The sequence below is a fragment of the Crinia signifera genome, chromosome 8 (assembly GCF_055691185.1).
Source record: "Crinia signifera chromosome 8, ASM5569118v1, whole genome shotgun sequence".
NCBI classification, from domain to species: domain Eukaryota; kingdom Metazoa; phylum Chordata; class Amphibia; order Anura; family Myobatrachidae; genus Crinia; species Crinia signifera.
The window spans coordinates 120,108,041-120,134,570 of record NC_139224.1 but is presented as its reverse complement, the minus strand read 5'-3'; the positions used below and the strand labels follow the sequence as shown (position 1 = coordinate 120,134,570).

Sequence of the window (26,530 nt, the reverse complement as noted above, 5' to 3'; positions counted from 1 at the left end):
TCTTCCCAACAACACACTTGATATAGCACTAGCTTAAGAAAGACTAGCTTTCAAGTTTGTTGAATATGCATCAATTAATAAATGAATGGCTTTTTCAGAACAGAAATCATCACTGACCACCTCCTTCAGAGTTAGACACAACTGCAAGTGTCATATTTTTTGGCCACCTTTTTATTGTGTGTGTGCTTTTTTTTCCAGGCAAGGTGTTCTTGTACCTCCCAATTGCATTGGGGCTATTAGAGAGGTTGGAAGGCTTGTGTAGACACGGGGAAAATGCATTATGGGTATTCTTGTGGGAATTTATGAGGCAAACAGTGTCCAATATAACCAGTAAAAGTTGCACATGTACCAGTTTAAAGGGGTATGGTACGGGACTCCGACAGTCGGGATCCCGACAGTCATCATCCTGACACGGGATCCCGAATGGCCGGAGTCAGACAGCATGGAGAGCGCAAATAAGCCCTGTGTGGGCTGGCTGCACTCGCCACGCTGCGCTCGCCACGCTGCCCTCACCACGCTGCGAGCCACTAATTCTATTCTCCCTCTATGGGGGTCGTGGACCCCCATGAGGGAAGATAGCGGGTGGCCGTCAGGCACCCGGCTGTCGCGTTTTGACAGTTGGGATCCCGACGTCAGGTAAACGACTGTCGGGATCCCGACTGTCGGGAACCCGTCCGGCACCCGTTTAAAGGACTTAAACAATTGTGCAAATTGCAAGTTGATGATGGCCAGAGGCAGCAATTTATTCATCAAATGAAAATCACAGAGTTAAAAATATTATACTAGTTTTACAAAAACAAAATTTAATTCTTGCAAGGTATATGAGTGTTTGTATTTTTTTTTATATAACATTTTATAGTAGCATCTTGTCCCAGTACCATCTTACATGCTCCAATCAATGGGTACTTACTACTTGCAATTTCTGTCTAATTGCTGCAATATGTGAGCATTGGGGCTAGTTCAGATATGGTTGGAGTTGTTATCACTGATGCTCCCTTGGAAACAGCAATGATAGATCTGTATGGTAATGCAGCAGGAGATGTCTATGTGTCTATTATAAGCAGACGCCTCCTGCTGCAGTAGAGAATAAACCTGCTTCTTACTACACAGGTATCAGATCGCTCACTCAAGGCATTAGATGACTCAATTACCATCAGGCGTCATGCAGCACTAATGGAGACACACAAGCTGCCTGTTTTGGAGGCCAGGAAATCTCAGCTAGTTGTGGAGATCCTGGATTATATACGCCCCCCCTCCCACCTTAACATATGTGACACACCTCCTTTTTGGGAAATGAGGGCCATCACCACCCCCCCAGGTCTGCTGCCGGCTAAGCTAAGCTAAGCTTCCTACATTGCAAGACCCATTCACGTATGCACTGAAAAGGTCCTGAACATGTACAAAATATCCACTATTGGTAAATTGCGAAATGCGCTGTAGAAATGACCAGTGCTGAATAAGGTCCATTGTACACTGCACCTCCTATAATATTATTGCCACATGTGCTCTTGTTAATTCTGGTCACATGGGGACATATGGCCAGCTCAGAAAATGTAGCATAATTGTTCTCAGCACTATTTGCACATTAATCGGAATGTAGTCCTAACTGCAAAGATAGACTTTCGTGAGAATTATTCATGTACTTTAAATATGAAAACTTACAGACAAGAGATGACAAAAATCAGATCTACTGTAATTGAGAATGTTCAGCATCAAAGTAAAAAAGTAGAATTTTTTTTTACCCCATCAAATTTCATTTTGTGATTTTTACAGATGGGAGCACAAAAATATATTGTAGATTGTATCTTTATTTTTTTGTGGTGTTTTACACAATAAACTCACACAGTAGCATTGATAAAATACATTTATAGCAATTTACAAATTTTTCAATTTTGAAAACATTTGCATAACATTTTATTAAACACAATACTTTACATACAGGTCTTCTCGTTGAAAAACATAGTCATATTTTATAATCTTTATTCAGTAAAGCACAGCCTCACAAAGAAATTAGTGCCCCTTTAGTAAGTAAGAAAATTAGAAATTTAAAAAGATGTCATCTGATATTTGTTTTGAAATTAAGGTATTAGTATAATGTAAACAAATGTGACATTTACAAAAGGCATTTTTTTTATCTTATCAAATATTCATGCAGGTGTCTATTTGAAATAACGGACTTTTTTTAATTGATGTTTCACAATATCCTATTTTGATATCATTTTACGCCCACTATAAAGAAAAAGAAATAAAGGAAAAAAAGTAGATTTTGGCACTTTAAGTATAAAATGATTTACACGACCAAAGTCCATGTAAAGAGCACAGTTTCAGGGATTACTGAAACAATCAGAAATCATGTTTAAGACTTTGGAAAGTTCGAGTAGAAAAAAGTCACATACCTGATACACTGTACTGAGATTTACATTTTCTCAAATTAGATTTTAGAATAACATTATAAACCACCCTCAGAAATGGGATAATTGATGAGATGAAGGAATATGTCAAGAGGGGCCAATATATATTTTTGTCTTCAACTATATTTCGAATTTACAGATGGGTGTCATGTTGATTTTGCACTTGCTCCATTTATACCTATTTATTAAGTGGGAAAACATTGTCCTATAGCTACAGTAAGTACACACTACGTTAAGTGCACCCAGCCCGACAGGATGACATATCTGATCCTGGGTACACATCAGAATGAGCTATTGAAAGATGGAAAGATCACTGTTCTGTTATTCATTAGCATGCACCATGTCGCAGGCAATATCACTCAGTTGGCCATGCAGCCTATTCGACATACACACTGAACAATATGCCCAATATGTTGCCCCAATTTAACAGGAAACATTTTGGGTCGATATCGTCTGTGTTTCCAGATTAACACCCAATGTGTACACTATAGAAGTCAAAAGTGCCTCATTTAGGGGCAATTTGATCTTTAGCCCAAACTGTGATATTTTGTTTGATAATAAAAATAAATATTAAAAAAGTAGAGGAACCATTTGCTTCTGGTCTGTATGTTAAAGACAATCCAGTGGAACCTTTTGGGTATACTACGGCTTACACAAAATGACCACATTGGGACAAGCATTCCATTTCACAAAGTTAGTCATATTCATCAAAGATCATTGACCTTTCTCCTCGGTCTCTTTGTACCTACGTTCCACATTTGTATTACAACTCTGTTTATACATCTTTTAAGAACATTTCATCTCACAATATAAAATCTTTTCATCACTTTCCATAACATGATCAGGCAGTGTTCTGTATAAAATATATTTGTTTATGTCAAGGAACCAATGAACCTTGAAGGCTTATACCTACTTTTAAAAACATTAAACCCTGTGTTTATGAGATTATGAAAAGAGGAAAAGTTATGGAAAGTGGCAAGACATCCACAGTACATGAATGTCTCCACTACTGAGCACCTTTTCATGAGTACAATCTGCACTTTGAATAATAAGCAGGTTACAGGAGAACTAATAAAATAAAACAATTATACTATTGTAAGTGAATTACACCCACGCTTTTTCAAAGTAAACCGTGAGGACAGTTCTGCACAAAATTATGGCAAGTCAAGTGTGATTATTCCACAATAATAGAGCCGAATGTCATATTCTGTACAAAGGCAGTCATTACCACCCTAGCAGAAGCAACTGAACGGTCAAAAGAACTACATAGTAACTGTATTATGTACTTGTGCAGATTTGCTAGCTAGATTTAACAAGCGCCACCTCTTAACATGTTAGTGCATAATCTGCAAATGTATATATATTTTACATTAGAAAAAAAATCTCTGCTATTTTTGTGGTGGAAACAAGTATTTCGTAGATTAAGAAACATCAAAGTTGGCACATTCATGAAATAAAGTGTCTAAGTACCACTGTTCTGTTTCTAACTATATCTCTTTACTTCTTATAGTCATTTGTGTTTAAAGAAACTGATTGTATGATGCTTTTGTTCCTTCACATTGGTTTGATTTCTTTCCATTGTGCTTTTATTTTGTCCCATTCTGCACAAGTTTAGGTTTTATTGTCTACATCAGTAAAGTTTTACCACAGACCATCTGAGCATTTGTAAATTTGGCACGTGTATGATCATTTTCTCTTTTTGTCTCCAAACTAATAAGAGCACAAGCTTTATCAAATAGAATTGATTCGGGCATAAACCAATGGAAACATTCCTTATTTTTTCACTCTTTGTAGGTGCGTGTTGGTGATGTTCCTTTGTAGAAGATATTCCGAGTGCTTTCTGGGCTGTTACTCCTCTCGGGGATCAAGATGATGTTGCCTTTTCTTCTTAGAGTAGAGTCACGACTCGATGAAATGGATAAAGTCTCTGAGCCAATTTCACTGCCTTCTACAGGTGTCACTCGTATTGTGGTTATTCCATGAAGAAGGTGATCATTGTCAATATTGCTTCTTTTTCTTTCAGCAGTCCCAAAAGTGTCTTTCAATGACTCACAGCTTTCAGAGTCTCTGTTGAGGTCATTCAGCTCATAAGCTTGACGCAAACTTCCTTTCTCAGGAGCTTTCCACTTCCAAGATCCGCTCCCTTCACCTTCTAAAGGCATCTGGATAATTGGCCTGTTGTTTTCAGGATGGGCTTCAATCCGCACAATACTTGATGGTTCATGTTCCATAAGGGCCTTATACCTGATGGATCCAGTGCAACTGACAGTACTCCCCTCTGAACTTTTTGGACTACCTTGAAGCATACCTTGCTGCTTTGACATAGCTATGACCTGCATAATCCTCGGCTGACTATTACTTCGGCAAGCAACACTTTTCTCTGCAACCTTAAGCCACTTTGATCTAGCAGAACTGCATTTAGGAGATGTATTTAAAATATTTTCATGAGTTTCTTCTGGGATATGTACTAGTTGAGATGATCCAGGTCGTGACTGTATAGACACTCTAGGTCCACCAGGAATTCCGGTATTGTTGCAGCCTGGCACACTACCTGGTTGTAATTTAAAGTATGGATTTCCTGGGCCAATATGGTCTCCATTGACACCGACCCTCACAGGCTCAGAACTGGATCTCATTTCTATCACTCTTTGTGGTGATAGTCCACCCTCAGTTTCAATAACCTGCAGAGACAGTTTACGGCTTTCATTTTTAGTTTTCCATTGAGATAAAAGTTGCTTTGAACGAGCTGAATCCATTGATGCATGAATAGTTGCATTTCTCCTAGCTGGGTCTTCAAATGATGGAGCATGAACTCTGGGAAGAGTATTGCTAAATGTGACCATGTTTTCCTTGCCCATGGGACTTCGGGGAGTTAATACTTCTACATCTGTACTCGCTCTCTTAATATTTGTCAGTGAGCCTGACTCTCGATTATTTCTGTTCAAGATACATTCAGAGGGATGGGAAGAGATGCCATCAGTGCTACTCCCATTTTTCCCTGGTAATATCCTGCTGGTGTCTTGACCGAGGTCAGTTAATGACCTTAATGGCTCTCTGAGTGGAGGAGGAGGTTTCTGGGGAATGTTGTCTTCACTGGGCTGAAAGTTTCCAACAGCATAAAGGCCCTGTCAAATATATAAAGAAAATCATAAGAAAAATACTGTTAGAATTATCCTAAAATAAGAGTAACACAAATTAAAACATAAATAATGCAAAAGTAAGAGGAAGTCAAATGTATGTGGTCTAAATTCCACAAAGACAAAAAAGACAAAAAGTATAGAAAAAAAAATGAGTTAAATTTGCTCAGATTTATTAGGACTCAATGTTTTTATTATTGCTGTAATTATTGCCCTCTAAGGCTCATTACGTTAAAAATAATCAATTTGTAGAGGCAAGTGGGAAAAGCCCCAGGGATTTTCAAATTATTTCACCAAACATAGCTTTCTGCTGGAAGTTTTATTGCTAATGAAAGTAGAACATGCCGGTTATTAAACAGCGACTTTTAACAATTGCTTTCCGTTATTTGCAATTTCTTCCAGTCATTTATTTTGTTAATGTGTTTTATGGGTTCTTCTGTTTTAATTTTATTTTTACTTAGACATCTAAGCACCTGGGCCTGATTCAGAGATGTACGCAAACCCAATTTCTGCACAGTTGAAAGATTATCGGCTATCATATGCCTGCACAAAGTTGCACTGCACATCTGTCGCAATGGCCTTGCAATGGTGATTGCAGAGAGGATTTGTAAAGTGATTAGCAGTCAGGAACCATTTGGGTGAACTAACAGGGAGTGGTGGCAAAAATGCAGGTGTGTCCTGACTATTTTTCTATTCAGCACCAGAATCACTGCAGACTGTAAGTTTAATTCAATCCTGTTTTAAAGATCACAACCAGACTTGATACCGCAATATGCAAATGCAGTTACATTTTGTAAATGGCATGCTGTCACTTGTCAACCCATGTTCACAGCAAATCCGCCAACAGCATTAAATGCTTTAATTAGAATTTTACAGGGTTGACATAGTGGTTCTTCCATTATAGTGCAAACAAGAACATCAGCTTTCTTGTCAACATAACATAATACACCCTTAACAGATAGCTATTTAAATGCAAAAAAAATTTACTACTGTCATTTTAATTGTAACTCACAATTAATACAAAAGAGATGCAGTCAATTTACCGACATTGAAAATACGGAGACGTCAAATTGCCAACATTTAAAATGTTAAAAAAGTCAAGATGCGTTTTTTTTTAATGATTTTATTCTTTGAAACCGACTTGTTCTTACTTGAAGATCCCAGTGGGCCTAGTTAGATTATAACAGTGTGCCCAAAGCATGTGAGGTAATGTGATACACTTATCCGGTGTCCATATCAACCTAGAACCCCCCCCCCCAAAAAAAAAAAAAACAACATGTTGACTTTTTGACATGTTGACATTTTTAATGATGGCATTTTGACCATGCTGGCTTTTTGACCATGTTGGCATAATGAATGTTGGGAAGTTGAACATGTCGGTATGTTTACTGTCTGCCCATTCTTGTCGGTATTTTGATCACCTTTTTGTTGAATGTTGGGAAATCATACTGAACCCATACAAAGTTCAGTCAATGCATTGACTGACTGCATTGTACTGCACTTTGTACTGCTTGTGAGTTACAATTAGTTCAACAGTTATTTATTTGCATCAATTAGTGACCTATCTTCCTTTATTTTTTATATATTTGGACTTTTTTTAAATGGAGTATCCCATATATTCACAATTTGCTTAGAGTGCAGACATGCTGGACTTTATATAGATAGATGGATAAAGACTATCTCAATGACAGCGCCATGCGGACACCTTCGGCGTATATAGTAGAAATTGGTTTCTCTTAAAGAAAAATTATTTACTTCCATCATCTGTGCATGAAAAAAACCTGTCAAACCTGGAGTCTTTAACTAAACACGTCTTTAATGGCTCTATAGCTGCAACAAGACCACAACACAAAGAAATTCTGGTATAAGTGTGGGCTTGGTTTACTAAATATGTTATGAACATAAAAACTACCAGGTGACAACCAACCATTAGTTAGTAGTAGACTCCTTAATAAGAATACAGGGCTCAATATATATGTTTTATAGAAACACTGTAAATGTTATTGTTGGGTATAGAGTTTTGAGGAGTATAGCGGGCTATGCATCTGTGCCACGATTCCGCATTCGGGGCCATCACACCTTCAGATCAGTGGGCATGGATGATCACCAATATGGAAAACGGGTAAATACAACATGTTAAAAATCTAAGTCTCACCGATTCCAACCATTGTTAGGTTGGAATCATGGAATCGAGCTTGTTCAACATGTTGGATTTTTCAGATCCCCCGACCCCAGTATTGACAGAATGAGGAATTACTTCAATACAGGCATTCTTGCTATTGCTTATTTATATATTCTGTCAGGTGAAACACTTGTGGCACCATACAAATAATTGCTAATAATAATACTAATAATACTAATAATACAGGCTACAGTAGATGCATGGGCCTCTTATGTTCTGACTAAGGTGTTTACTAACAATACATTGAATAATAGTAGATTAGTACATTTGTTTCTGTTACCAGAAGTCAGATTATAGTTTTCTGTAATTGTTCCTTATTTCATAGATAATGTAAAATAAATCATAGCCAGCTTTCTGTGCCATACTCTTTGGTACAGATGCCAGGAAAAAATAACTCTTATTGAAGGAAATGTTGGCCTAGTTGTAATTTTTGCATCCAAAATTGCAGGTAGGATTTTGTTATTGCTATGAAATAATACATTTTTTATTATTAAATATCCCACATGCAAAACATACAAATAATACAATCAAATTACAAATACAGTGATTACAATTTTGAAATCTGTAATAACATAAACCATTCTTGCTACTTACCAAATATAAAGCTATTCCTCCTCCCAAAAGGAAGCCACTGTAAACATCAATTGGATGACTTTTGTATTGAGTAATCCGAGTCAGACCACAAATAATCCCACAAATTATAAAGGAGAACACCAGTAATGGTTTCAATAACTTGGAGGAATCAGTTAACGTTGCATTGAAGTACATCTAGAAAGTAAAAGAAGACCCTATAGTTTAGTAATGGTACATATATGGGCTTTATATCCACTATCGTTTCTACATATTGTAATAAATACGTTTTACTGTGCTGCATCACTTAAAAAAAATCTCATTTGCTTGAAAACCTCTACAATTAACTGGATAATTAATTATTAAATTTATAAATTTGCTGTGTAGCTTAGTAAATTGAGTGTTATAATTGTTATTATTTAACAATAATTTGTATTTTTGCCTATAAGGATAAAGTATAACCTCACTCACAGCAAAATCTAGAAATTTTTGAATACATAATTAATTACACTGCGAGATATGTAACTCATGAGTCATTATCGGGCTGATTTAAACCGAGGAGCAAATTCAGAAAACAAAACTATTGTGTTGCATGGTCAGACTTCAGTTTTGTTGAGTATTCTAATTTAACTCTGTTGTTATTCCCTGCTCTACTTGTTTCTTTTTTTGTTGTTATTATCAATCTAGAATCTGTCACATGTCCATCTGTTGCCTGGATAAAGTGTTTGACCACTTAACACAAATGTAGGCTGTTCAACAACTTTTTAAATCCCCATAGTGTGAACAGCAGTGAAACGAACAATATTTGTGATTAAATGATATGGAGAAATAACTTTTCATTAGATATTTGGTTTCATATAACTTCTTAATTCGAACCCTACATTTTTATGCTTGCTCCATCTTTAGAAAGCTGCCTACAATTCCATAATAAGTTGTGGAACCATCGTCTATATATACAATGAAAAAAAAATCTTATTGTGTACTTAGTATACATAACCATCGGGAGCACTGCCAGCGCATATCTGAAAAAGTCAAATAGTAGTCTTTAAAAATGTATAAAATGCTGGTTTATGCTCTGTAGAATGTCACTTATATTTATAATCCTTAGTAAAGTATATACTGTATGTTGTGTGGGACACTTTCTGTTTTCCATACATGTCTAAATACTATACTTCATTGATACAGGTTTAGGTAGACATATAATAAAAATACATAATGTAATAAGTTTACATGTAGTGCCAATTACAATAAAAACTGAATAAAAAAATCTAATGACTGACTGAAATACTTAAAGTTTTGCAATGAGTTGTTTACAAAATCCAGTATGGAAAATGTGTACAAAAGTAAAGGTCATTTTATGGTGGGAGGTATGGAGCATATCCATGGATGTGTACTCACTGGTAGTCTGTAAATCATAAGGCACAATAAACACTGAGTGACTAAGATGCTCCAAGAGGAGGAAGAAGGATGGCCTTCGGTGGGATAAATATTGACGGTCACCATTAAAGATCATCCCTGCTCTATAACTCTCTGGGCTGCAGGCCAACTAAAGGTGGTGGCAGAGCTATGTTGGTGCATCTGGGGACGGAGCCAGACTCTACACCAAGTAGGAAGAAATCATCTATGTGTTCTTCATCATGATGGTGAAAAACCATTGATGCTCCACCATTTATAGCAAAGCTATATAATATTGGTGGTTAACCATCAGTTGCCAATGGCCAACACTAATGTAGGGAAGCGTATGGTATTTGTGTACAAATTTTGTGTCTTATTTAAATCACAGACGGATAGAAAAGCCACTCACAGTCTACTAGGGATGCTAGGTTGTAGCTTTAATGACAAATACCTGTACATTGGATTGCCACATATATAAAGTGACTTATGAAGCACAAAAGCCACAATTGCTTGCATCAGATCGATTTTTTCACTCAGATTCGGAATCCAACACATACAGATGTATAAATGTAAAACATCAATTTAAATGTAGTTTGCCACTTCCTGTTATTTTATTTATGTGAATAAGTTGTACATTTTGAGTTTCACATTAAGTAACCGTATGAAAGGACACATCTGGAGGTGCACAGGTGTATTTATTACTACTGATGCATATTAAAATATTCAGAGGTGAAGCTAAATATTGCTTTTGTGATTCTGTAAGGCGATCTGGAAAATATGAACTGTCTGGGGTCCTGTGGACCGAGGGCCTTATTCTAGTTCACTCTTTCTGACAAAATCCTTATTAAATGGACAAAACCATGTGCACTGCAGGGGGGCAGATGTAACTTGTGCAGAGAGAGAGTTAGATTTGGGTGGGGGTTTACTTCAAAGAGAGATCTATATTGCAGTGTAAAAATAAAGCAGCCAGTATTTACCCTGCACAGAAACAAAATAACTCACCCAAATATAATTCTCTCTGCACATTTTACATCTGCCCCCCTGCAGTGCACATGGTTTTTTCCATCTAAGAAGGATTTTGTCAGAAAGAGTGAACTAGAATAAGGTCCCAAGTTTGAGAACCTGTGCTTAAACATACGCTTACGATTTTAGCCCTTTAAAACGTAATGCTCATGCGTTATGCAGGTTCGGTAGCTGAGTAAAACCAGTGAAATGCAGGCTTGAAGTCAGCCAGCCACAGAACATTAGTGTCCCGGTTTAAAGGTATAGTATTGTAAGCCTACTTCAACATCACATTTAAAGAGCAGAAACTAGAATAAAAAGACTCAGGATTAGCAGCTTCCACTGGGGTAATAGATGTACCAAGATTAGATTATTCTGAAGGTCTCTAATTGATGTTTTAAATAACACTTTTTGCTATAAAGCTATTAAAGAGAAAAGTTCCTCTGATATGCACAGGGTTAATGAGGGGGAGTGGGTAAAATATGAATGTCTAATTGATAGTTAGCAGGTTTGGCTGCCTGCCTCTCCTGTATGAGCTGTTCTATCTGTAGGAGGGAAGGCAAAGTATTTCATGCACAGTTAAAAGCTTGTCATCATGTCAATCAATGTCGGATTTTCTATTGCTTCTAAAGTGAACATATTTCACATGGAAAACAAAGTATTTTCTACAATCTGCAAAGATTGACTTTAGGTACAGTACCTGTATAACATTCACAAAATGCTGACATGTACTCTATGCATAAGCTGGACTTTATACAGTACATGCGTGTATACAGTTGCTAGAGTGAGCATGTCACTTCTAACCACCAAGTGGTGCATTTATCTCCCAAAACTTGCCAAAAAAGATTCATGTTTGGGAATCTCATGTGCTGCCTTATGGGATATATGTCATTATAACCAGATTGGTTGGTGTATATTCATCAATGCAGCTGGTTTGAAATGCCATTTCCACACTTCCATGCATGGTCAAGCATTTTGTTGTTGACGCCAACATGCCATATCTCCCAAGCTTCCAATACTGACTTCTACTGGCAGTGCAAGATGGGATTAATACACTGATGCAACTTAAACTGTTGTCACGTCGAGACCGCAGTTTAAGTTCTTATTCATGCACACTATGAACGTGAACCCGAAGTGTGGCGAGCGCAGCGAGCCCGCGAGGGGCGGCGGTACGCATCCTACGACCTTTTCATACCCCCACTATCCACGTCGGGGTGGAGTTGATTTATGAGCCCCGCGAGGGGACGCGTATTACTTTACATGTATTCCGCGTCCCCTCACGGGGCACGCTGCGCTCGCCACGCTTCGGGCTCGGTGGCTCGCTGCGCTTGCCCCACTATAAAAAATCAACCCCACGCCGACGTGGATAGTGGGGGTATGAAAAGGTCATAGGACACGTCATAGTGGGGGTGGCATGGGGGTGCAGTTAACATTGTAAGCCCCCATTAGGGTGCTTATACAATTTTAAATCGCATACCATTGTATATGCCATACAATGGCATACAATGCCATACAATTCGATGGTATACAATTTAAAATTGTATAACATCGGCTGCAATCGCATCCCATACCATCGCATGCCTTATGGTCTGCGATGCGATGGGCGCAGTGCTAGTACACAAGTACCGAAACTGTTAATAATAAATAAATACAATGCATGACCAAAAGTATGTGTTTAATCATTTAAGCCACAATGAGGTAGCATCAGCTTTAAGTGTTATTATTGTAAAGCAGAAAATCTAGAAACAACAGTTCAGCAGTGATCACCCATCGGAACCACACAGTGCAGAAGATGGCGGCACAAAGTATTTGTTTGTTCATGGCCCTTAAATTCCCGTGAAGCCAGATCTTAATGCTTTGGTAGGCAATAACATTTTACAGTTTATCAAAGGCCAATTTCTATTTCAGCACGACCCCATGCACAAAGAGAGCACATTATGGTTTGCTGAGCTTGTTAACAGAGCCTGACCTCCCTAATGCACTTTTCACTGAATAGGTGTTCCAGAAAATAGCATAAAGTCTTCTCAGAAGTGTTGATTAAAGAAGCAAATACAGATGGGATTTTAAAGCTCCATCATACCATGTAGTGTACTCTAGTTTAAAGTTTGCTTGCAGAAAAATCACTAAAAGCCCCTCAACTGGTAACATTCATTTTCACAGAAGAAGAAAAGAAATCGGACTATGGTCCTGATATAGAGTTGTTTGCTGGGAACATCTTTAAAGTGCAAGCACTTTGATATACAGCTGGTCATTTTCCGGGTCACAACGGCTGCATGTGATGTCATTCAGCCATCGTGGCCCTCCCCTGGACTGCCCCAGACACTCCTTTATTTTCCAGCCCGATCCCAGAAAGTGCTCCATCCCACCCCCGCATTGCCGCATTATCACATTGCTGCCCCCTGATGCAACTTAAACTGTTGTCGCGTCGAGACCACAGTTTAAGTTCTTATTCATGCGCATTCTTGTCCCAACTGCTGAGGTGAACATAAATGCCCTCTTTTGCAGTGTATAGTAGAGTTTCACAAAACTGCAAGCTCAAGTGGTATTCTGAGGGGGGCTTCTCAGAGTACAGCAAGGCCTCCCCACTTACAGGGTCTCTCCCTGCGATGTGCTGGCAAAAATTTGTGGGCATATCGCTTAAGTGCGAGCGCTTCGCAATACAGTGCTCGCATATGACCTACAGCTCCCTAGCTGCAGTTTAGCTGCAAAGCCAGGCGCAGGCCAGCAATAGATGAACATGGTCAAAAGGTTGACAGGACTTTTTCACAAATATTTACATTTTATAGACTTCTTTCATACTTCAACATCCATGTGGACTACAATTGAGAATGTTAAAGTGTGCTGAGCGAAGCAAGGCACCAGACCCAAAGCATGTCGATTGAAGCAACCCATGCGAGGGTACGCATTACACTATTCGAGGGTCCATGTTAACAGGTGTCGACATTTAAAAAAAACCATTCATGTCAACCTTTTCATGTGTCTACATTTTCCATATCGACCTTTTGACCCTGTTGACCTTTTGATCCTGTAAACTTATTGCCTATAGACCTCTTGCATATCTATCTAGATACTGTGGGTGAAATTTACTAAGATGTGTTTTCTACTTCACATGTGATGTTGCTATGGGAGACCAATCAGAATCTACTTCTTATTTATTTAGCACCCTCTAGAAGATAGTATACAGGATCTGATTGGTTGCCCATAGCAACATCACATGTGAAGTAGAATGCACATCTTAGTAATTTTCCCCCTGTCTCTCTATTAATCTACACGCAGGTGTAAATTGATTCACAGCTACAGAATATGCGTTCAACCATAAGTAACAGATTTGTCATGTAAAACATATGATTTCCCAAATTATAATACAAAAGGTAATATCCCTTTAATACACTGCTGCTACAATTGTCTTTTTGAATTTAAATGAAGTTTGTCTACTTACAGAAATGTAAACAGCTGCGAATGCTGCCAGGGTGGCATGTTGAGAAGGGAATGATTTTCTGCCAAGAAAAGACAAGCAAAATTATAATGTATTTGTAAAAGTTCCTTTAGAGACATAACCAATTACTCCTCAAGACGAAAGCCTTAATTAGTTTACTTTCCTATTCAAATTTTGTTACAGACTTACATTTTCAAACTAAAATGGCTCAAATTTAAAGGGCCCGTTTCTGTGCGCCAGATGATTATTGCTTAACATTTTTCTAGCTATAGAAAGGTATTATTATAATCCAGTGGTTCCCAACCTGGCTTACTAGTACCCCTGGGGGTACTCTGCAGACCAGTTGGGGGTACTTGAAAATAATATTGATAATGGGGGAAGAAGAAAAAGTCTCTCAATGGCAAAAGAAGTCTACCATTGACATGGAAACAAGCCACGTTGTATCATTTCCAGTTCCATCTGCAGCGTCATCAGCGTCTCCTCGTGCTTTTGCCCAACCAGCAATTCACTGAAAGCTACCTGTGAACATCTGCTTCGCACTGACATGGGTGGAAGAAGCATTAATCCTACAGGCGTTAGCGGGAACTCTGGAGACAATACACAGCCAGCGGCCAGACAAAGACGGACCTGATTCCTGACCATATACTAGTCCACGGCTACTCCTTAATATTAGGACACGCAAACTGCTCACTTCCACTCATAAGTACTGTGGAAATTTCAAATTGAGATGAGGGGTACTTATAAATGAAAAGCCTAATCAAGGGGTACGGGAGAGAAAAAAGGTTGGGAACCACTATTATAATCAGAGAGGTTGTTTACAGATTATGCATGACTAAACAGCAAGATGACCATTATCCACAGTCAGTGGGGTAAACTTACTAAGATGGGAGTTCTATTGAAGATGGGATGTTGTTCATAGCAACCAATCAGATGCTACAGATGTAGCGGGATTCATCTTTGCAGGGGATGGCGATGGCTTCGCCATCTCCATCCCCTGCCCCGCCGCCATCTGTATGCCGGAAGGGGACGCGCGCGCACGAGGTGCGCGCGCGTCCCCTTCCGACGGTGCTGCCCTCGGTCGCCCGGTGCCCACACCGGGCGACCGCATCCCCCCACAGTGGCCAGAGGTCCCCCCCAGCCCTGTTGAGCAGGAGGCGGACAGTATTGCGTCCGCCTCGCCGCCCCGCCGCCCGGATACTGAGACGCGCGTGCGTGGGGGACGCACGCGCGTCTCAGTCAGATAGAGGCGCCGTGTTGCTGGCGATCCGCCAGCAGCATGCTGCTGGCGGATCGCCAGCAAGGATAAGGCCCGATACATCTGTATCTATTATCTTCTAGAAGGTGCTAAATAAATAAGTAGATCCTAATAGGTTGCTGTGAGCAATCTTCAATAGAAATCTAATTTTCCTAAATGGGTATGGTATGATTCTCCGACAGTTGGGATTCCGAGGGATGTTTCTCAGGAGTCCGAAAAGGTGGGCGAGCGCATTAAAGTCCCTTGTGGGCTCCCTGCACTCGCCACACTGCGCTTGCCACCTACAGTATTCTATTCTCCCTCTATGGGGGTTGTGGAATCCCACAAGGGAAAATAGCCTGCGTAACTCAGGATTCCGACTGTCATACTCCTGCCAGTAGGGTTTCCGATGATGGAGAAACAACCATCGGAATCGTGACTGTCGGTGAGTCATCTGACACCCTACTAAATACACCCCTGTGTCTTCTTACTGAATTCATGGGGCTGTATTAAGGAAATATTTATTAAAGTGTTTTTTTTATAAGTGGAGCTGTTTCTATAGCAACCAATTAGATGCAAGATATGGAGTATGGAGAAATACATTTAAAATATAAATTTGTTCCGTAGTGCATGGTGATATTGTTCACAGGTGGTCGTCAGGGAAGTCCAAGAGAGCAGTTTGTCCCTCCTGGAATGGGTCATGTTGGGAAGTTTGCTAAAAAGAACCAACATAAACATAGGTTATGGTAATCTGACACTTCAGGGCTCACTTGGTTGCCTAACAGATTATCCATTTATGAAGCTGGTAGATGCTTCCATTGGATGTATACTGTATATTCAGGGACACGAGAGGGGTGGGGGTGCAGTTACAGATTCCCCAGCCCTAGGCTGCTGCAAAGACCTGGGGGTGCATGGGAGGCATAAACATGTCCCCTGTGACCATGTTCATTGTTAATAGTTATGTACTGTACATAGCAAGTAGGAGTAGTCATGCCCTTCCAATGTCTTTACTCCCATGAGCACTCGGGCTACCAGAAGTCTTTTTAGTCCTGTTAATTCCTTTTTTTTTGTCTTGCGTTACCAGTTTTGTGCATGTACAATCGGTTTAGAGCTGTTTCTGTTGTAGTACATAGGTTTTTAAAGTTTCATGAATACCTAATAGCCAAGGTGTACTTCACTAGAAAAGCAAATTATTAAAATCATGGATGTGTGTGAGGCATGGCTGGTATAAACGGGGTGCCTATGGTATTGGTGCCAACCTGCACACAGATTGTCATAGTAGCAGGCATGTGATTGTGGTATTTTTATGAATGCATTTTTCACTGCAAATTAAAGCATACAGTAATTGCCACAAATTCTGCCCCATTAGGTACTATTTATATGGTAAATGTCAGATGTAGTTTTTCCTGCAAGAGGCAAACATAAAAGTGAAGCCTGTGTAACAAATGTTTTTAGTTGTACACATTACCTGCCAGCATTTATCACAGCAAGGTCTTGTCCAGAGCAAATGTCTTCTAACACATAGGGATTTTCTTTGCAGGATACATTTAGAGATGTGTAGTTGGGTTTGCAGACTGTCAGGAAGTAAGGGGTCTGGTAGCCAGTGGAAAGTTGGATGATATCAGTAATGAGAGCTGTAGAACAAAGTCCAAACACATGGACACCTTGAATGGAAACCAATAACAGTAGTTAGTGACAAATACCATGTACTGTATCTGGCATATATTACAAAATATATATAACTAATGAGGTTTGATCAAACATTTTTGGCTTCTTAAAAATGTAGCATCCTTGACATGGATGAGGTACTGAGGTATGTCTGTCATGGACATTGTGTGATACTCAGAACCCCTACAGCCCCATCACATGTACTGTACATCAAAAACATATTGTATATCATACCTAAACTTTGGTGTTATATATATACACCTGATGAACATGTGAAAGGTTTATTGTTTGTATTTAAAGTAATAGGTATCATTTTATATTCCAACATTGCAAGAATGTGACTCTAAAAGTCCTACATTTTACATTGCACAGGGGGTGTGGCATTTATAGGCCAGGACGGACGCAGGAGACACAGTGGGGGAAGGCAGGGAAGACTGTCAAACACGGCACAGCACTATATTGCACCTAAATGCTATACGGTAATCACTGGACTTGTCCAGTGGATCACAGATATCACTAATGCTTTACACAAGTAGATAACAGTAATAGACAGCCTATTCCCTGCTGGTACCAGCTATACCAGCTATACCAGGGATAGCCAACTCCAGTCCTCGAGAGCTACCAACTGTTAACGTTTTCCAGGTCTCCTCACAGAATCATAAGTGAAGTAATTAACTCCACCTGTGGATCATTTATAATGTGTCAGTCAGTATTAAAGCACAGCTGTTTTTTGCACTGTACCAAGTCTCTGAGTGCTGCCTTCCTGGAGTTGCTATATGTCTAGTGTCTCCGAAACACTGCCACCTGCTGGCAGAAAGTGAAACTACATCTCTTTCTCACACATGCACAAACACAGAAGGTAGCAGCCTAGCTTTCAAAGCTTTGAGCGGGATTACTAATATATATATATATATATATATATATATATAACAGATACGGAGGTCCTCTCTCTGCGCTCAGAAAAAAGGAGCAGCTCCTCTGAAGGATCCTCTGTTAGACAGGACCCAAGCAATAGAAATGAAAGGAAATGGGGTTTCAGAGGGCGCTCAATGAAATAAACCAATTTAAATTAACAATTGATATTTAATAGCTATAAAATGTACAATCATATAAAAACTCTCACTGGGGTGTGGGATGCATGTACAACTCTGGTAGGTTGGTCAATTCGGGCGAAGAAAAGAACAGGTTTGGAGATGGAGGGGAGGAGAAAGACCAAGATGGGTATGTCACCTTAATAAACCTTAGGTGTCCCTGATCACCAACTGGTGGTATAGTGGAAACATGTATCAGACACATACCTATGTGTGTCCAAAATAAAGACATCCGGAGTAGAATTTTCCAAATAATCCGGAAAAGTCCAAATCACACTATACATAACTTTAACATATTATCAGGATTTGGATACATAGAATATCATAAAAATAGTACAAATACAACTTCAAAAAGCTTCTACATACCGGAAAAACAAAGATTCTTCCTCATATCAGGTTAAATTAGGGTGTAAGGCTCGGCTGGATGGAACCCACGCAATCTATTAACAGAATTAATGGCTAAGCCAGTGGTTCCCAAACTGTGTGCCTAGGCACCCTGGGGTGCCTCAGGACACTCATAGGGGTGCCTTGGGTTGGTGGACCAGGATCAATTCATATTAGTTATGCATCCAGACTACCACCAGGAGACCGGCGCCGGATAGTCCATGTAGCCATTGATCAACCGTAGGAGCCAATGTTCCCCATTATTGCGCCAGTGCTGCTTATGAGTATGCAAATGAGGATGGCTTTTTGAAGGCTATGAGGGGCGTCTATCTTCTTTCCTGGTCAACACCTTCACTTTCAATGATTATCAGTTCTGTAACCTCGAAAAATGCAGCTGCATGGGCATGTGCACACAAACATGAATGTGTCCCTAAGTGTGGCTCTACAAGCTGCAAAGTGGTGTTCCAGGCACCCAGCAAGCCAGTTATTATAGGTGCCATTGGGCATTGGTAGTAGCGCCAGTGCTTGCACTCCCCCAGTTACAGCCCTGCCTTACAGTAAGGAAGGCACAACTCCCAATATCAATGACACTGACGCACTAAAGTCCGCACACCGTTACATTGATGTTATCTGCGCTCTTGCACACTGTAATCTGAATGCTATGTTTAGTTCTCCCTGCTCAGACTCTCCTTACATGCAGCAATAGATCATTTAAATGGCTTTCAAATGTATAAAAATATTGATTTAAATGCTGTCTTTTCATATATGTATGTGTGTATTGTTTAGATAAAAGGGATATTGTAAAAACTTGCAGCATGTCTGCTCTTTTATTAAGGCTCATATTCAGCACTGAAAAGTCTTCAGACCTATTGTATGTAAGAGAAAATCCACTCATGACATGACCTATATTCTGTTCAATCACACACCCATGAGAACGCAATAACCGAGAGGCTGCTGTGTTACAGTAGGCGCTGCATTAGCAGTGTACTATATGTCACATTGATGCTTTATTACAGCCTACATTCCCCCTTCTTTAATTCCTTCCACAGGTCTGATTGCCTAATGTACATAACAGCAGTGCTGACTACCAGGCTGTGGGGATGTTAGGTTGACACACGAACAAAGTTGACATGCATTAGGTCGACTGGGTGATGATGTTGACAGGGTCAAAAGGTCGACGGTCAAAAAGTGGAGATGAGTTTTTTACATTTTTTTTTAAAAAGGACTTATTTCACCATTGCAGTGGTCGTGAAGGGGAATATAATAGTGCCCAAAGCATGGCGAGTCCAGCAAGTCATATGAGAGGACGCAGTACACTTATACGATGTCCATGTTGACCTACGTCGAAAAGGACACCAAAAGAACCATATAAAACATCATGTCAACCTTTTGTCATGTCGACGTTTTAAACATGCAGACCTAATGCATGTTGACCTTATTAATGTGTCGACTTACTGCCTTTCAACCAATAGTGGTCAACCTAATCACTGTCCTTGTCTACCTAATGATCCATACCCGCCTGAGCCTTCACCTACTGTATGCGCCATAGCACTGTCCTGCTGTTGCCTGGTCTCTTGGTTATAGATTCTGAAACTGGTTACTCAAACGTGAATATGCCTTATCCTAAATTATTGCAGATAGCTGGCTCTTTTTTATGTATTGTTCACAGTGGCGTAGCTACGTTTTGGGCGCCCCCCCGCTGTTAGGGGGGGCGCCCCTCTCGCCACCGCCCCGCCAAGCACCCCTACCTCCCTGCCCTGCCGCCCCGCCGCCTATGCAAACCCCCCCAATCCCCCACAGACTTACCTATCGCGCTGGTCCCGGCGGCTCCGTTCTTCTGCTGAGGACCACCACAAAATGGCCGACCCCATACAGCAGACAGTTTCAGAGAACTGTGTGCTATATGGGGGCGGCCATTTTGTGGTGGTCCTCAGCAGAAGAACGGAGCCGCCGGGACCAGCGCTATAGGTAAGACTGCGGGGGATTGGGGGGGGGGTTAACTATAGCACCGCAGCCCCCTGGCGCCCCCATATGCACAGCGCCCCCCCCCCCCCCGCGGTGGCGGGGGCTGCGGTGCTATAGTTACGCCGCTGATTGTTCATCTGATTATTGACATTAACAGTAATCAGCCTCAGGTAGATGTGGTCACCAAGCGGCTGAAGTATGCAATTATGAAGTATGCCACATCTAAATAAGGCCCAATAAGTCAGGGACACCCATGTGGTCCCTGAGTAGTGTCCTATTGTTTATCAAGCATATATTATTAGAGATTTTATTATTAAACTGACTTTTTATCGCAAGATTAATTCGAAACATTTTCAGATAGTAGAGTTTTACAGAATATATCATACAAAACAACTTTTCTTCTATTTTCACTGTTATATTTACTATATGTCTCATATGCCTATGTTATTATACGGTGGTCACGAATAACTGCATCGCACATAGAGGTCCATTAACTATACACAGTCATAGTATACATTTTTCTCCCATTGATTATCGCAGCGATGTAAAGTATCGCTTTTCATAGTTTAATAATAAAGCTAAGGATGGCACTGCGCTCTATAATAATAAAACTTGACAAGGCAGATTTGATGACTGATATCATAAAAAGGAGTAAAATGCTGTATACAAATGAATGATAATTGAAAAACACAATAATATTTATACTTGCCAATTAAATATAAAAGTACAGTTTATATCTCCCCCGCTGACAAATACAGCTTGCTGGGTACAGAGATGTGTTAAAATGGTATATAAGTGAAATGTCAATCAATAGGAGCAATCTAGGACAGTGAGGAACATTGGCAGATTGTTTATTTGGGCTGCAGGGTAGTGCCCACCCAGTAAAATTCACCTCCTCAGTGAGCCAATTGCAGTACATAACAACACTGGCTATACCGGGGCTTGCAGTGACTATTGGAAGTGCTACATGCCGGTCACTCATTGGATAGGTCTCATTGGAAGGAGTTTTCTCCTCCTGGGAATGCCAGTATCGGTTACGATGAGCACTTACCTGTGGGAAGACACTCTATGCCTTTCGTACCGCCCAACCTGCCTTTGTTGTGTTGTAACCGAGAGGGTTAAGGTTACCAAAAGTTAAACTCTATATTTATTTTTCAATATAGTAATTATGTATATTTCCATATTATCTTTTAAAGGGGTTGGGTACCGGATTCCTGAAAATGTCAGCAATCAGAAGACTGCCTAAGCATCCAGATGGCCAGGTCTAGAGTGAGTATTCTAACCACCCGCCCCCCCTTCTTCCCCTCAGCCTAACCCTCCCTCCCTGCAGCCTTAGCCCAGCCTCCCCTCCTGCAGGCTCAACTGGTAAAATACTACCATGCCATCTAGCATCAGCTGGTTCCCAGCTCTCAGCTAAATCCCAGCACATGCAATTTCCACTACCAACATATTCATCACCAATCTTCTCATTAATGATTAGATTAAGTCCTGCAATCAGTTTGCAAAAGGCTAAGTGACCTCTTCCCTATCCAGGACTCCCCAGAAGTATGCTTCTGTGCTAGGGATTGCTGCTTCTACTGTGACTGGTGGTGCTTCATTCTAGAAGGGGACCAGGAAGGCTAGTAGTTACAAACAACAATTGAATGTGAAACAATCCTTTACAAGAGTGAGAAAGTATGAAAACTGCTATCCAGTTGGAAATATGATTACTGAAGACATGATGGTATCAGACTTGTGTCCAATGTGCCAAATTCAGCATGGATGGCTAATCAGAGAATATGAAAACTGTTTGGTTATCAAATGAGTGTGTGTGCTTCGTATTTGCGTTGTACATGTGCAGTTGCTATTAGCGAATAAACATCCGCACGAATAGAAGTGGCATGGAAACTGACACAGATGGAGAACTGACACAGATGGAGAACTAGACTGACACAGATGGAGAACTGTTTGATGGTTCATTTGTTGTGAATGGACCTGTGAATATATCGCTATTTGTGATGCATTCGCAATTTTGCAAGGGGCTGCTTCTCTCTCTGACTGCTTCTCTCTCTGTCTGACTGCTTTGCTCTCTGTCTCGGCATTGACTTTATGATAGCAGCCAACTGCTTTTTCTCTAACTAGCAATCTACGCTGAATAAGGCCCAATATCTGCAGTTAATGCATCTGGTTTTAGACTGTTCATTGAGGTCCTGTGTTCCTGCTACTAAATTCCACCTCGGTTCCATTTTACTAGAATAACAATTCCTCGCCTGTATTGGGAGGTTAAAAAAACAACAACATTCTTTGTAAGGGCTCCTATGTACCACAAATAGAGGCTAATGTATATAACCAGTGCTGGATTTCCCACTAGACATGTGAGGCACATGCCTAGGGGCGGCCGCTGCTGAAGGCGGCAGGACAGCTTCCTTTGCTGCATGATACAGGGAAAAAAGCAGCTGGAACAGGTCAATGCATTGGTTCTAAAGGAAACAAATTCAGTGAGGTTCCAATACTCACAGAAGCCGGATGTACAGTACAAAGATTAAAAAGTGATAAAATGAAGAGTGAAAATGTACCAACCAATCAGCTCCTAACTGTCACATGGTCTGTGACTTTTCAAGGCTTAGTACATCTCACCCTAAAGGAAGGGAAGGTTCATTGCATTCTACTCGCAGTGGTGTAGCTAGGTGCCACGGTGCCCGGCATGTTTCCCACCCCCTCCCCCCCCCAATTTGTAGTAGGCCGGGCTCTGGCGCGGCAAAAAGGGGTGTGGCCTAACATTATACCACACACCGTAATGCCCATTGCACATTTTAGCGAACTTTGTAATACCCATGACATATAAAGCCACATGCTGTAATACCAATTACACATAAGGCCACACATGATGCCCATTATATACTATATACCAGGCACGTGCAGTCAGGGGAGGCAGGGGAGGCAGAGCCTCACCTGTCATAAATAAAAAAAAAAAAAAAAATACAAAGATGATATTTATAAACATATACTGTGTTATAAATATCTTATTTGTATTTTTTATTTTTATAATTTATGGTTTGAGAGGCTGTGTGAGCGCTGGGAAGCAGCGGTAGCTGTGCCTCAAGCTGACAGTTTAAAACTGTCAGAAGCGGGGGGCAGGGCTAAATTGCGGGCACAAGCAGAGGCTGAAAAGCCCATTGAATTAGAATGGGGAAACGGCACCTACTCCTCTGCCTCAGTGACAGGGACGTGCCTTCAGCTCACATGAAAGCACACCCCTGTCACTGAGACAGATGTCATTGGACAGCAGATCAGTCTGTCACACACTGACAGACTGATCCGCTGTCACACACGGCTGGGCAGGAGGCTGCTGGACCCATTAACGGCAGTCGAGCTAGCCCAGGACCTGGCTGCCAAGATCGAGCTGGTGCTGGGGCAGAAGCATGGCCTGGAGCGGAGCCTGCTTTGCGAGCTCAGCATCGCCAGCGATAACCTGCAGTCCCAGGAGCGCAGGGCGCCGGGAGAGCTGGTCCTGGGGCAGAAGCATGCCTTGAGCGGAGCCTGCTTTGCGAGCTGAGCTCAGTATCGCCAGCAATAACCTGCAGTCCCAGGAGCGCAGGGCGCCGGGAGATCTGTTAGGGTGCCCCAGCTAACCTCCCTCATCCTACCCCGGCCTCAACCCCACTGGATCCTGATCTCTTCTTATGCTGGGACCACGCTGGGAGGCCTGGCTCCCCTCACTCCTCCAGCTACCGGTCCGCTCCCCGCTCTCTTCAAGATGACACTGTAGCGCTGTACAGTATATCGGGACACCTCTGTGAGACCTGGCTCTTCTCCTTCCTCCTGCAACTGCAGCCTGGGACGGCTTTATTCATGATCTGCGTGACTTCGTCTGTATCATCCCCTCCGCTAGGCTGTAATCCCTCATCCCGCTGCCAATGCCGCTGGAGCCCTGGTAGCCTTCAAAAGTAAGTGATGATTCAGCCCTATGTCCCCACTATCACTCTCCCCACTGTCACTCTCCCCCATCCCCCACTCTCACTATCCCTGCTGTCACTCCCCCATCTCCCACTGTCACTTTCCCTACTGTCACTCTCCCCCATCCTCTACTGTCACTAAACCCATCCCCCCACTGTCACTCTCCCCACTGTCACTCTCCCCCATCCTCTACTGTCACTAAACCCATCCCCCGCTGTCACTCTCCCCACTGTCACTCTCCCCCATCCCCCACTGTCGAGCTTTTATGGACAGTGACAGAGGGGTATGTGGGGAGAGTCCCACATACCCCTCTGTCACTGTCCATAAAAGCTCCTGCCTCACCTAACACTAACCTCACCGCACGTCACTGCTATATACCATACCATAATGCCCATTACATACTATATAACAAACTGCAATGCCCATTACACATCTGACAAGTATTACTTACCTACATGCTCATTGCTAGGAACTTCATGCTCGATGCCAGTGGCTTCATGCTTGATGCCAAGGGGGACTGAAATTGCTCTTTGCCAAGGGGCACTGAAATTGCTCGTTGCCAAGAGGGACAAAAATAGCTTGTTGCCAAAGGGGACTAATCTTGCTTGTTGCCAAGGGGGACTATTATTGCTTGTTGCCAAGGGGGACTAATATTGCTCATTGACAAGGGGGACTAATATTGCTTGTTGCCAAGGGGACTAATATTGCTCATTGCCAAGGGGGACTTTTATTGCTTGTTGCCAAGAGGGACTATTATTGCTCGTTGCCAAGGTGGACTATTATTGCTCGTTGCCAAGGACTATTATTGCTCTTTGTCAAGGGGGACTCCCTCCCCTCCTCCCCACCTGCCCGCTTCCTGCTCTGCCCGGCTGAGCTGCCTGCCCTGTCTGCAACTATTTTCAATTAAGGCTGCCGATGGACCGCTAGCCAATAGCCGCTTGTGGTCCAGCTGCCATCAATTCTGCTTCTGATTGGCTGCTGGACTGCAAGCGCCTATTGGCTAGCGGTCCAGAGGCAGTGTTAATAGTGGCGGACAGGGCTCAGTGAAGCCTGGCAGAGCAGGGAGCAGGCGGGTGAGGGAGCGGGGGAGCGGGCGGCACTGCTCCGGCGCCCTTTGATGTCTCGTGCCTGGAGCTCGTGCTCCGCCGGCTCCGCCCTCCCTACACCTCTGTCTATACTATAGGAAGGGAGAGACAGCTTATACTCTGTAATATAGGAAAGGGGAGGCACATTATATTCTATACTATAGGTAGGGAGAGGCATATTATAATCTATAATATAGGCAAGAGTAGGCACATTATATTCTAAACAGTAAGAAGGCAGGAATTTTCTAATTCTTTGGGTGGTGGTGGGGCAGCTAATAATTTTCTGCTTAAGGGTGGCCAGACACATGCAACTTTGAGAACGAAAGTGGGCACCTCTCAGTTCTGGGCCCCTTAGCAGCTCCACTCCCTGCACTTATGTTCTATGCTCTTAGTCCGTCCCATTGTTTCAATGATACTATGCTGCAATAAATCATACCTATAAACCTAACTGCTCTTCTTAGAAAGGAATTAAAGTTGCATCCTCCAGCATTGATATTTGCTTCTGCGCCGATCCCATTTTTCCTTTTAGACAGACAACAATACAGGACACCTTCACCCACCATTATCTGAAAATAAAAGAATTTCAGTCAGTCACAAAAAATAAAAATACATGTTTATTTCAGAAAACTTTTCAGATGCTCTAGCCTCCGCCGCCAATTACCACCCCCCTCTGCCGGCGACCGCTACTATACTAATCGCATATGCTCTAACATATGCGATTAGTATAGCAACAGGCAGCACTTGATAAGAGCTGCCGGCGGAGGGTGAGCAGGTCCCCAGTGGCTCCCCCTCCCTTAATCCCTTACATGACTGCTGGCTGCTGCTGTTGGGCTCTGCCTCCTCCTCTCTGCACGCAGAAGGGCAAGTACAGTGCAGGGAGGAGGAGGTCACAGGTAAGGGGGCGTCCGTGGGGGGCGGTGCGTGGCGAGGCTGGGTCATGTTAAGAAGCCCATATTCTTTTATGGGCGATCTGTGTGGGGGAAGGGTAAAGGGAAAATTTGCCAATGCACAAGATTCACTGAATGTTATATTGA

The 26,530-nt window shown here is 41.7% G+C and overlaps 1 protein-coding gene across 1 annotated transcript in view; it reads right to left on the bottom strand.

Annotated features, from left to right (window-relative positions):
* Positions 1–1,790: 1,790 nt before the first annotated feature.
* The window catches only part of PLPPR4 (phospholipid phosphatase related 4), a 104,346-nt gene continuing 79,606 nt past the window's right edge, over positions 1,791–26,530 (bottom strand). The window contains exons 3-7 of the mRNA XM_083157064.1: positions 25,933–26,062; positions 16,836–17,031; positions 14,137–14,194; positions 8,325–8,498; positions 1,791–5,536 (exon numbers count right to left, since the gene is read on the bottom strand). Of these exons, the coding sequence (XP_083013190.1) occupies positions 4,193–5,536; positions 8,325–8,498; positions 14,137–14,194; positions 16,836–17,031; positions 25,933–26,062 (1,902 nt within the window). The 3' untranslated portion in view covers positions 1,791–4,192. The remainder of the gene's footprint in view (positions 5,537–8,324; positions 8,499–14,136; positions 14,195–16,835; positions 17,032–25,932; positions 26,063–26,530) is intronic.